Source organism: Quercus suber, unplaced genomic scaffold (genome assembly GCF_002906115.3).
Source record: "Quercus suber isolate HL8 unplaced genomic scaffold, Cork oak 2.0 scaffold_74, whole genome shotgun sequence".
Taxonomy (NCBI): Eukaryota; Viridiplantae; Streptophyta; class Magnoliopsida; order Fagales; family Fagaceae; genus Quercus; species Quercus suber.
The window spans coordinates 601,736-613,098 of record NW_027069539.1 but is presented as its reverse complement, the minus strand read 5'-3'; the positions used below and the strand labels follow the sequence as shown (position 1 = coordinate 613,098).

Genomic DNA, 11,363 nt, shown 5'->3' with positions numbered 1-11,363 from the left:
TTCTTTTTCTTTTCAAGAACTCCAATATGAGCCTTAAGGAATATCTTTATTCCTAAGGGCTTGTCAGACGCATGGAATTACACAGGGACTTCACAGCAGGTGCATGGGCTTGTCAGACGCATGGGATCACACAGGAACTTCACAGAAGGCACATGGAACTTCATCATAGCATTTTTTGAATATTGTAACATTTTTAGCCATTGTGCAGGCTAGACAAAAAAAAAATTATTATTATTATTATTATTAACAAAAATACCTGCAAGTACACTGGGAGTATACTAACAAAACATCATGGTACTAGTCTAAATTATATGACACTAAGCACAGGCACACACATTTCCTAAAATTCCTCAAGCTTTGCACCACAGGTGTCTCGTCTCTGTGAAATTCACAACTCCATACTGTTTTACCCATATAATAATATGCGTTACCATTCTTTTAACTGGTTCATAAAAGAAGCAAACAGGATACAATAAATTTTACTACATGAATTGTAATTTGGAGATTCAGTTTAAGCACCAATGATATGGTATGAGAGAAGCAATATTTTGAATTTTAGACAAGTAGTACAAAAGTAGGGAGTGTGGTATTAATTTGATTAATGTTAAAGAGGGATTTATGTACACTTACAGAGAGAGATTGGTTCCTGGGGGTGACCACCGAGTCCAACACCAATTGGGTGGCACTTAAAAAACTTGTGAGGTTAAGAGTAGCAGCTGTCGGGGCCATTTGATAGATAGAAAACAAAGAGAGATGGTGGCGAAAAGGTTCCTACTTTGGACCAGAATTTAAACTAGTACTGTCCTACAAGCCGACAATGACTACAACTCTCTCTGTGTCTAGAAAGTCAAAGTAGTGTCGTAGTCATTAGAGAGCTTGAACATCTGGGGAAAGATCTTTTTGCCATTTTGGTTAGGGTGGCACTCGCCTCTTTGACTTTTTAGCGGACCACGTACCAAATTTCTATATGTTTCGTATCATTTCTCTTTTAGGGTGGCACCCTCTTTTCTCATGGATAATTCTAGTATCACACTTTGTAGCTCTTCTACGAATAATTCTAGTATCACATTTTGTAGCTCTTCTGTCTAATTATGAGTAATAAAAAAAAAATTATAAGTCAATGTGATAGTGACTAACAGTCAATTACGTTTTGTCACATAAGATAATTGTAGTAAAGTGTGTGATACTAGAATTACTTTGTTTACTTATTTCTCAACAATGTGGACTGTGAGTAGTGGAAAAAAAGTAATGATAGGTCTATATAATAGTGACTAACAGCTAATTACATTTTGTCATATAAGATAATTGTGGCAAAATGTGTGTGAAATTGTGTGGTACTACTATTCTAGAATTTCCCTGTTATCTCATTTCTCAACAATGATTATAATAATAGCAAATTAAAATCCCCTGTTTGGAAATTTCCTAATTCATGCGTTTTTAGTATTAAAATTTATATATATGCACACACGTGTGTGCGATTTTCAATTTCAATATTTGGAATCTCAACTTGTTTATAGTACTTTAATTAAACTAGAATTTTATGTAAATTAGTTAGCAAAGAATCAAAAAAATTTGGTGATTTGGAATCTCAACTTCTCTATATGACTCTAATTAAACTCGAATTTTATGTGAATTAGTCAGCAAAGAATCAAACAAATTCGGTGATTTGGAAGTTTGATAGAGAACGTTTATCACAAATCGACATAAAAAAGAAATGAGAGAAAGCTGACATATGTAATGAAAATATTTATATCAGTTTGGTTCAATTCATCAAGTTAAGAAAAATACAAAGCTGACAAGCCTGACATCAAACCAAACTAATATTAAAAAAAATAAAAGTATTAATGAATGCTTTAAGGGTATTGGTTTAGGAATATTTTAAAAAACATTTTATAGGAAAATGATAAAATAATTAATTTTTCTGACAACTTTTTATATTTCTCATAAAAGTGGTGTTAAAAACTTTCTTAATATAATTTATTAACAATTGCCCTAAAGACCACCGTTAACATTACCCTTAAAAAAAAAAAACCCAATTGTTTTGCCTGCAAATTGGGTTGGGCTTGTCGGGTTATTAGGCTACAATGATTTATGCACATCCCCATTCAATGCAATTCATCTTAATTTTTCCCCCGAATTGAATTAGACTTCCAACTAATTTGATCTTAAGAAATTCAATTGAATTTGAATTTTTAGAATAATTGAAGTCAAAGTAATTCATTCATAAATTAGTTCCAAATAGAGTGTACCAAATTAGGAGTTAGTACTCAGTCATAGTTTTGTCTTTATTTCGGAAGTTGCACTACCTGTTACTGACAAAGAAAGAAAAAACACTTGATCACAAAAAAGGCACATCACCCATGTTGGCAAAGGAGGTTTTCACCAACAAATGCAGTGTGTTGTAGACTTGTAGTGCATATTTTAAGTTTATAAAAAGAATAAAAGACTTACAAAATTTTTGCAGGTGATCACCATTTTGCCATTCAGAAGTGGACAAAATTGTATCTTTTCACTATGAGAGAGAGAGAGTTCTTAGTAATATAAAAGGCAAGCGCCACTTAGTGCACCATAAAATACAAGAACATCACAGCAACTGGCTTCTCTGAGACTCACTCTATGTTTGGGTGCTCTCCCTCCGTTCCAAACTAACCCCTTGGGGTGTGGAATTAACCCTTTAGAGTCTGTTTGGTTAGGTGGATGTAAATTGAGAGGATAGAAAATAAAGGAAAGATTGAAAAGTAGAATGATAAAAAAATGTTAGAGATGAAGGAAAATTGAAAAACTTTCATTTTCCACCCAAATGGACTATTACCGCTTGAAGTTGAAGGCTTCTGCTAAGGATGTCAACTGGCAAGTTGGACACACAAAATCCCTTGGAAATGTTTTACGGCCCTAGGTATTCAACAAATGTGAAAACTGATTCTGCTAATTGTCAATGCCTAAATTAGTTCTCACACTCACCAAATTAATGTAACAAGGATTCCAGCTCAATAACCTTAAATCAATTGCAGGATGGTTCCTAAAACAATCTCTCTGAAGTTCAAAAAACTGAAACATATATCACACGTACATATATTATCCAAATAAAATGTAAGAATTGTAGGTGAATCCATTGATCACATTCTCATCATAAATTCAAAACCAGTCATCATCAACATTATATAAGATAAGATTTAATCCAAATATATGTGGATAGTACAGCTGTTGGAAAAAGAGCTACTGATGTATATGGATGGAGAACACAATAACCAAAACAATTTTCCCCATCAATCATCACAGTTCAGGAAAAAACTTCAACCATAGGTATGGTGATAAAGACTGAAATATTGGACACCTCTCATGTAAATTTCAGAAGTTTATAAACCAATTACAGGGAAAATTGAATATTTAAAAGGCAGAATCCTGCACAAGGAGATTGAAATAAACACTTGCTTTAAGACAATAATGAACATGGGCGGTTTGTCTCCTCAATCCTGTGAAGATACAAACAAAAGAAGGATTGTCAAAATGCCAAAATAATAAATCATAAATCCAATTCTCAAAAACAATGCAAGAGCAAGTTTAGAGTTTGGAAGGAATTAAACCAGGAGAGACTAAACATACATGCAGCGCATCCTTCAAATTTATCCTTGAAACTAGTTTATGCTATTATTTTTCCTCTTAAAAAAAGGCATATCACCCATGTTGGCAAAGGAGGTACAAAATGGGCAAGAGCATTAGAGATAAGGCCCTGCTAAAGAAAACCTTCAGAAAGCTGCGTATTTATCACATTCATTATCTTGAGGATGTTTTAGTTTTCCAAACACCAGCCAGTTTAAGTTAAAATTAAATTCAGCTGGTCCAGACCAGAACTGTCTTATATATATATATATATATGTCAGCCCAGACCGGAACTTTTTTGTCCTGGATTTATTAGAAGAGTGTCCCTCACATTGTCTATCTAATCAAGTTTCCATAACTTGAGTCAATATTGTGATTGGCCAGCAGGATCTGTTGTTTTCCTAAACATAATACATCACAACTGTTTCCCAATGTAGTTCTATAAATCTTCAAACCAATTATCATAATTAAACAAAAGTAATCCAACATATGATTTCACTTTCTGTTTTCCATAAGTAGATAGATTCAATTTCATAGTAAGTTTACCTAGATCTAGTCATAGTTTGAACCATACTAATATCTACAAAGCCTTTCCTCATCAAGTGCACAAAAAACTACTAATCATGCACTCAAAATTTTTTTCACGTACGAGGGCTATGCATCAACCCCAAATTTTTTACAAATATGGACAAAGGAACACTTATATTAATGTGGAAAGAGCAAAAAGAGTAAAAGAGGAAGCCAAAAATGACATTTGTAGAACTTGTAAGGAAAGACAAGCTCTAGATCAAATGGCACATTTTCCCTTTATAAGAGCTAGGTGGAGGGTGAGCCGTGAGTTCAAGACAGACTGGGTGCACGTATAACTTTAAAGAGAGAGAGAGAGAGAGAGAAGGGAAAGACACGATTCTTGGAAAGGTAGCTAGGGAAATATGGCCCTGGATGGAGCAAGTGGGTAAAGGATCCATGGATCCCAGATCAGTTAGTTAGGATTAAGGCTTAGTTGACATAAGGTAGTTATCATCAATCCATTGTTTCCATATTTGGTGCAAAACCAGATACTTTTTATACGTAATACAATGGATATCAGGTTTAGTTGTTGCTTGGTGAACGATATATTTATGGCATTTGATTCAGATCCTACAGCCTTTTAGGATGAAATTAATATGAATGTATGAGGTCATCAAATCAGAAAACCAATTAGTCACTCTACAAGCTTTATGAGAACATTGTACTCCAACCATCAGCTTAGTACTAAGGCTGAGCAGACATGGTATCAATATTAATATACAAAACTGATCTATGTGATGCAAATGGCTTAGCTTACTGTCAAAATAAATAAATAATGATAAATACACAATTACATCTTCCTAAAGTCTATATAAATACACACAATTACAGATTCCTAAATCAGAAAGCAATTTCCTAAGATAAAATCTAGGAAAAATATTGTTGCCGTCCCTATAGTTTGCCTCAAGTTTGCTCTTGTCCTAAAACCTTAAAACGGTTTTTTTTATTTTTTCATTTTTTTAATTATTTTTTTATTTTATTGCCCCTAAACTATTTAAATGTCACATTTTCTATCTTTCCGTTTACTCCCAATAAGCTTACATCATACATGTCTAATGGAATGCCTAGGTGGCATTATTTAATGATTAAACTGCATTAATTAATATGACATGGTCCACAAATTTTTATTTTTAAAATTTTTTTTAAAGTGTCATCTAATTGTCTTTTCCCAATTCATGAACCCCACACTGTGAAACACATTCAGCCTTATTTCACAAATCATCAAATACCCAAGCCAAACCTATCACCAGTCAAACCCCAAGACAACCTTGCATAAATCTACATCAAAGAAAAATAAGGAAATGAACTCAAAACTGACAGATATCTCAATTTTGCAATTGAACAAGCCACTGCAGAAGAAGAAAATGAAGTCCGAAAGGTAGACAAAGATGCTAAGCATCCTGACACCACAGAGGGAACAAATAATGTGATTTCAAACCCTAAACAAGCTGAATCTGATTCAACTCCCATGCCTTTTATAAACTGGAATTTGTTGGCAATGGAACCCTCCAACAACAACCATGATAGAGAGATATAAACAATTTTTTAAAGTCTCACTAGTCACAAGAGAGAAACCTCAACTTCTTCCTCTGCATCCACAAACACAAGAGACACCATCTGTTGGGGCATCCAAGCCGAGGATAACCAGAATTGCCACCTTTGTATAGACGAAAAGAAGAGGGAGGAGAAAGAGAAGAAATAAGGGTAAAAAAAAGGGAATATATTTTAAAATATTTTGGGCCATGTCAGATTAACTAATGCAGTTTAGTCATTAAAAAGCGCAACCTAGGCATTCCGTTAGACACATCTAATGGAGTGTTAATGAGAGTGAACGGAAGGATAGAAAATGCAGTTTAGTCATTAAATAACTCCACTTAGGCATTCCATTTCTCAAACAATGATAAATTACCAAAATTTTCCCAAAAGCTTAAACTATTAGGAAAATGGTGAATTTAATAATTTAACTATAATTCTAACACTCCCCATCTGGTGTGGTCCTAAATTCCCCCTTAATAAGTAGGCCTAACACGTAGGATTTTTTATATTTTAAATGGAAGGTAGAGTGGAGACAGTAATTTAACTTAGGATCTTCTGCTTTGATACTATTATAAATTATTGATCGTCTCAAAAGCTTAAGCTATTAGAAAAATGATGAGTTTAATCATTTAACTATAATTCTAATAGACAAATATAATGGAAAAATAATGGTAGTGAACAGAAGGATAGAAAACGTGACATTTAAATAGTGGGGACAAAAATATAACTCTTGAAAGTTTACGGACAAAAGGCAAACTTGAGGCAAACTTTAGGGACAGAAACATTAATATTCCCTAAAACGTACATTCACAACTATCTAATTCAGGTGATCACACCAAACCAATAAAGCTTTTCCTCATCAGCAGCTAGCATACAATCAGAATGCACCCTATAATAGAGATTTGCATATCACAATTATATAAAGCATATACACGTAATGCATACCATTAGGAAATATCTCTGATTAGTTATCAATGTAATTACCCTTCAAATTCACATAACTTTTCTAATTTCCCTTACGAAGAAGAAAATTTGTTAAGTCTAAAATATATACCTTTTCAAGGGGTTGAAGATGTTGCCGTATTCACTCTTAACCATACATTCAAGTATCTAATAAATCCTTACAATTTAATGCTTAATCACGTCAGTATAGCAAACAAGGAAGGGCAGAGAGGTCTTCCATACTGAACAATTTTTTTTTCAGTGTAGGTTAGTCTTGCACAAGCTACTTATGTGATCCCAGGCTAGATTACATGAGTTTACATAGCTGTAGAAGTATTTGAAAGCACGGGCAAATAAATAAATGGAGCCAGCCTCCAATGTGAAGAGATAAAATTGCTCTTCACAACTTTCCTATTTGGAATAAGACAGGGTGCATACTTAAGTTGGCACCATAAAATACTACCTATCAAAAAAAAGTTGGCACCATAAAATACAACTTAAAAAACCCACAGGTCTAATGGGCTTCCTATGTATGAAGGAAAAGTTATTTTATGATGCTAAAGCAGCACTCATGTTAATGCCAAAGGAGTCCATTCTCCTAGCAATGATAGTGACTTTACAGAACCAAAGACAAATTAGTTCTCTCCAAATAACACTCAGAAGTGGCTTTTAAAGGGATGGAGCTACCTCCCTTTATTATCTCATATCTGCACAAGGTCCTTCCTCAGAAAATAGATGTCTCCGTTAAAATTTCAAGTGAATTCATTGTTGGGAATTGTAGTTTCATTTGATTTTGGCATAATGTGTGATGTGGGGATGAACTGCTTAAAAATATCTTTTCCTGACCTACATATTTTGGCAGTTAAAAAACAAGCCATTGTTGCTCAACATATGCATAGGCTAAATGATACAGTTCACTGATGTCCTACCTCCATTAGGGACTTTAATGATTTGGAGCTTGAAACTATTGAATATTTGTTTGACACTATTAGTTTAGCTCATATTTCAGGGAGAGGTTGGTATTAGATTTATCAGGTATTGCCTAAAACCACAGTTGATGTGAAGTCTTTCTACAGGACTTTACATAAAGACCACAAGCAGGGTTCCTTGTAGAGCAATTCAGAAGACTAAAGTCCCTAAAAAGCTTGCTTTCTTTGGATAGACAGCAATTTCGGTATAATGCTCACCATGGACAACCTTCAAAAATGAACATCAATGTGGATGGGTGTTGTTTGTGCAAAAAGGATGACAGTAAACCATCTTCTCGATCAATATGTTATCAAATCAGATTTTTGGTCTATGATTCTCCTTATTGGAATTTCTTAAGTCATGCCTTGGAGAAGGATCTCCTATCTTGTTGGAGAACAGGTTTTACGGGTCACCAAGGTGTGGACATTTGAAATGCCATCCCTCTTTGTCCCATGTGGTGTATTTGGAAGGAACGAAATTCTAGGTTTTTGAAAGGATAAGATTCCCATTGTTTTGATTGAAGTTCTTTTTTCTTAGAACTATTTATGATTGGCTTAGGATCATTGGGGATATTAATTGTTCTATATATGGGATATTTGGTCTATGGAAGTATGGTTCTCTTTATTTGGAAATTCTTGGGTCATACCATACACGATGAAGGATCTCTCATCTTATTGGAGAGCTGGATTTAAGGGCCATCCAATTGCGGACATCTGGAAAGCCATCCCTCTTTGTCTTATGTGGTGAATTTGGAAAGAACGTAAATCTAGGTAGTTCGAAGGGATATAATACTTCTTTCTTAGATCCCTTCTTGGTTCAGGAGCATTTGGGTAAATGTTCTTTAGTTCAGGAATTCTTAGATATTTGCAATTTAGGTCTTAGGTTGTTGGATAGCTCTTGTATACTTGGGTGTGTAATTACAAGATTTTCAAAACCCATTCAAACATCAGAAGGTTCTTTTTAATTTTTGGGAGGGGGGGATGAGATCATAAGTTACATATCACAAAGAGCATCAAGACAACTGTAAATATCAATGAAAATAACGTAAAAAGAGCTTTAAACTAAGAATCTACCTTGATAAGTCACGAAATTTAGCTCACAGGCATGTCATCATCATCTAAAACCTCAGCCTGTAGAGGTCCCACTAAACCACCTTTATTATCACCAAGAAGTTCACGGGCTGCCTTCTCCAGAAATTCCTTGGCAGCAGTTTGAACAGATTGTTTTTCAGATGATTGATACTTTCTCTTCTTTTGGACACTCCTCTCAAGATACTTAATGGTTGGCCCCTCTCCTCTACTAATACTTCTCATACTTTGCTTTTGCTCTGCACAAAATGAGCAACTTCTCAATGGAAAGATCTTAAGATGGTAAAAGATTCATGAAATTGACAATTAGAAAAAGACCAACTACCTGAGGTAAGGTCTGGCAAAGCATGCTCAATAAAGCGCGTTGCTGCCTGAGAATTCAACGTAGCAGAAGGTCGAAGCGGTGCTTCAAGAACAAATTTTAAATCAAGCAATCAATTAAAGGAAAATGAACTACAAACAACTGTTGAATAATGTTTGTAGGAAATGACTTCTAAAATGAATTCAAATCCAAAACATATAACAGTATACTATGCATCTTAAATGACCTAGCCCAGTCACTTTCCTTTTTCATCTTAAAAAAAATCCCTTGTATCAATGATTAAGATTAAAACTGTCACTGCATAATAAACGTGTGTGTGTGTGTGTGTGTGTGTGTGTGTGTCTATATATATATATATATTAGAAGTGCCATTGCAGTGAAGCATCATTCAAGATGACATTTTATGCCAAGAAATTAACAGCAAATGGCAGCTTTTAAAGAGAAAAATGTACCTTTACTCGAGTCTATGAGCCTTTCAAGTTTGTCCTCATACAAACTTAATCTTTCCTACAATACATGGATGGTGAAAAAAAAATCAGTTCTCAAGCAATCAAAACCAAAAGGCAAAGCATGTAATTTCAAATAATGAGCTGGTCCCCTCCCACATGTATAGACCAGCAGGAAAATAAAAATCACATGCTTGAAGCAATACCCATTAGTCAAAATCTACAAGTCAGAAAGACCCAAACAGTCACACCCAAATATCAAGAAAAATACACAACACCCATCATTAAATACCTCAAAACATAGATACCCACATGACAAAAAACATAGAAACAAACACAAATTCACAGTATGAGCAAACCTACAAGCTCTGATTTTACTGGATGGTCATCTGGGTGAACTCCAGTACACCTCAACCTCACTGTAAAAGAACAAAAACCAAAAACAGAATCCAAAAATTAAACCTTTAAGCGAATTCACAAACAAAAAAAAGGGAAAAGTGAAGGAGGAGGAGGAGCTGGTGTACATGTGAAGAGGGTAGTGGTGGCTTTGGCAAGCGTGAGCAGAGTCTGAGCCCGTTGGAGAGGCGGCATTTGAGAGAGGACATGTGGGTCGTAGAGAGACAAGAAGTTGAGCAAATGGGTCTGAACATCTTCTACGTTGGCTAAGGTTCGGTTCACAGAGTCCATCACTGAGTCTGGTATCACCGAGCTTTCTCTTACACCTCCTTCCATTGTTACAGAATCAGAGTTCTGCGACAAACACGCACAAGATTTTATTTATGATTTAGCTGCCTCAAAACTCTGAAGTCTGAAGAGGCGCAAGCTAGCTAGGGGTCCTGTGTTTGGAAGGTTTAATTAATACGTTTCTGTTTGTTTGTTTATTTTTCTTTTCTGTTTTTTGATTGGTACAGGAAGAACATGTCAGTTTCGGGTAATATCGGGGGAAATGGGCAGACTAGCAACGGAGTCCAAATCTTCTATCTCACTCTTTTTGCTCCACTATATAGTTCACAAATAAAAATATACCACATGTCCATCTAATTTATTAAATGCTAAATTTATGCCTTTTATTATTTTAATTTCTTAAAATAAATAAATAAATAACCCATCATATTTAGGTAATTGAAATAATAAAAGGCATAAAGTTAATATTTAATAAGTTAGATAGACATGTGGCATATTTTTATTTATAGAGTATATAGTGGAGCAGGAAGAACGAGACAGAAGATTTGGACTCCTAACAACGTAAAGACTAAGTGTGCGTTTGTTTCAGCTTTTAGGAGCTGAAACGCACGTTTATATAAAAGTTGAAGCAACTTGTGCGTTTGGCTCAGCTCAAAACGCAACTTTTTGGAAAAAGTTGCGTTTTGGGCCAAGGCTAAAAACGCACTGAGAACGCGCAAAATTTATAGAGCTCTAGAGGTCCATAAGCAAAAAGTTCATGCGCGTTGGAACTATCCGTTGGGCTGGTTAGTCAATTACCAAATTACCCTTGATAAACACTACAAACAAACACAACTATCTTTCTCTGTGCTGCTCTGCTACAGAACAAGTACAACAATCTTTCTCCGTGCTACAGAACAAACACTACAAACACAACAATCTTATTAATCAAATCATAACAAAAAAAAAAGAAAAAAGAAAAGAAAAAAGAAGTGGACAGAAGACAGAAGACAGAAGCCATCTGACCCATCTGGACTGCGTTGGGGACGAAGATGAGCAACGGCACGAAGATGAGAGCTCCCTGGAATGTTTTTGAATGAGGGAGAAAAGGAAAATTTTCTTAACGCAGAAAGAGTTTTGGAATCAAGTAAAAAAAAAAAAAAAAAGAGAGAGAGAGAGCTGGAGAGAAAAAGAGAGAATGGAGCTCCCTGGAATGTTCTGATGAAT

At 34.9% G+C, this 11,363-nt stretch overlaps 1 protein-coding gene across 3 annotated transcripts; it reads right to left on the bottom strand.

Moving 5' to 3' along the window:
- Nucleotides 1–3,130: 3,130 nt before the first annotated feature.
- On the bottom strand, nt 3,131–11,323 carry LOC112035369 (uncharacterized). Of its 3 annotated transcripts, none has more exons than XM_065773376.1 (7): nt 11,163–11,323; nt 9,998–11,060; nt 9,837–9,892; nt 9,480–9,534; nt 9,031–9,111; nt 8,691–8,944; nt 3,131–3,473 (listed from the first exon to the last, which is right to left on the bottom strand). In XM_065773376.1, the coding sequence occupies exons 2-6, from the start codon at nt 10,203–10,205 to the stop codon at nt 8,709–8,711; spliced, it is 636 nt and encodes a 211-aa protein (XP_065629448.1). In that variant the 5' UTR covers nt 10,206–11,060; nt 11,163–11,323; the 3' UTR covers nt 3,131–3,473; nt 8,691–8,708. The 3 variants fall into 3 exon arrangements, with proteins under 3 accessions (XP_065629448.1, XP_065629449.1, XP_023923970.1); XM_065773377.1 differs by lacking the exon at nt 11,163–11,323 and having other exon boundaries at nt 9,998–10,223; nt 10,956–11,143; XM_024068202.2 differs by lacking the exon at nt 11,163–11,323 and having other exon boundaries at nt 9,998–11,142.
- Nucleotides 11,324–11,363: the final 40 nt, after the last annotated feature.

What these genes read in the sequence shown, in the direction of transcription:
- LOC112035369 (XM_065773376.1), bottom strand. Translation starts at nt 10,205, where the DNA reads ATGGAAGGAGGTGTAAGAGAAAGCTCGGTGATACCAGACTCAGTGATG. An exon ending in GCTCATAGACTCGAGTAAAG is followed by an intron (nt 9,112 to 9,479) that starts GTACATTTTTCT and finishes TTGTTCTTGAAG; the next exon opens with CACCGCTTCGACCTTCTGCT. An exon ending in TTTGCCAGACCTTACCTCAG is followed by an intron (nt 8,945 to 9,030) that starts GTAGTTGGTCTT and finishes CATTTTGTGCAG; the next exon opens with AGCAAAAGCAAAGTATGAGA.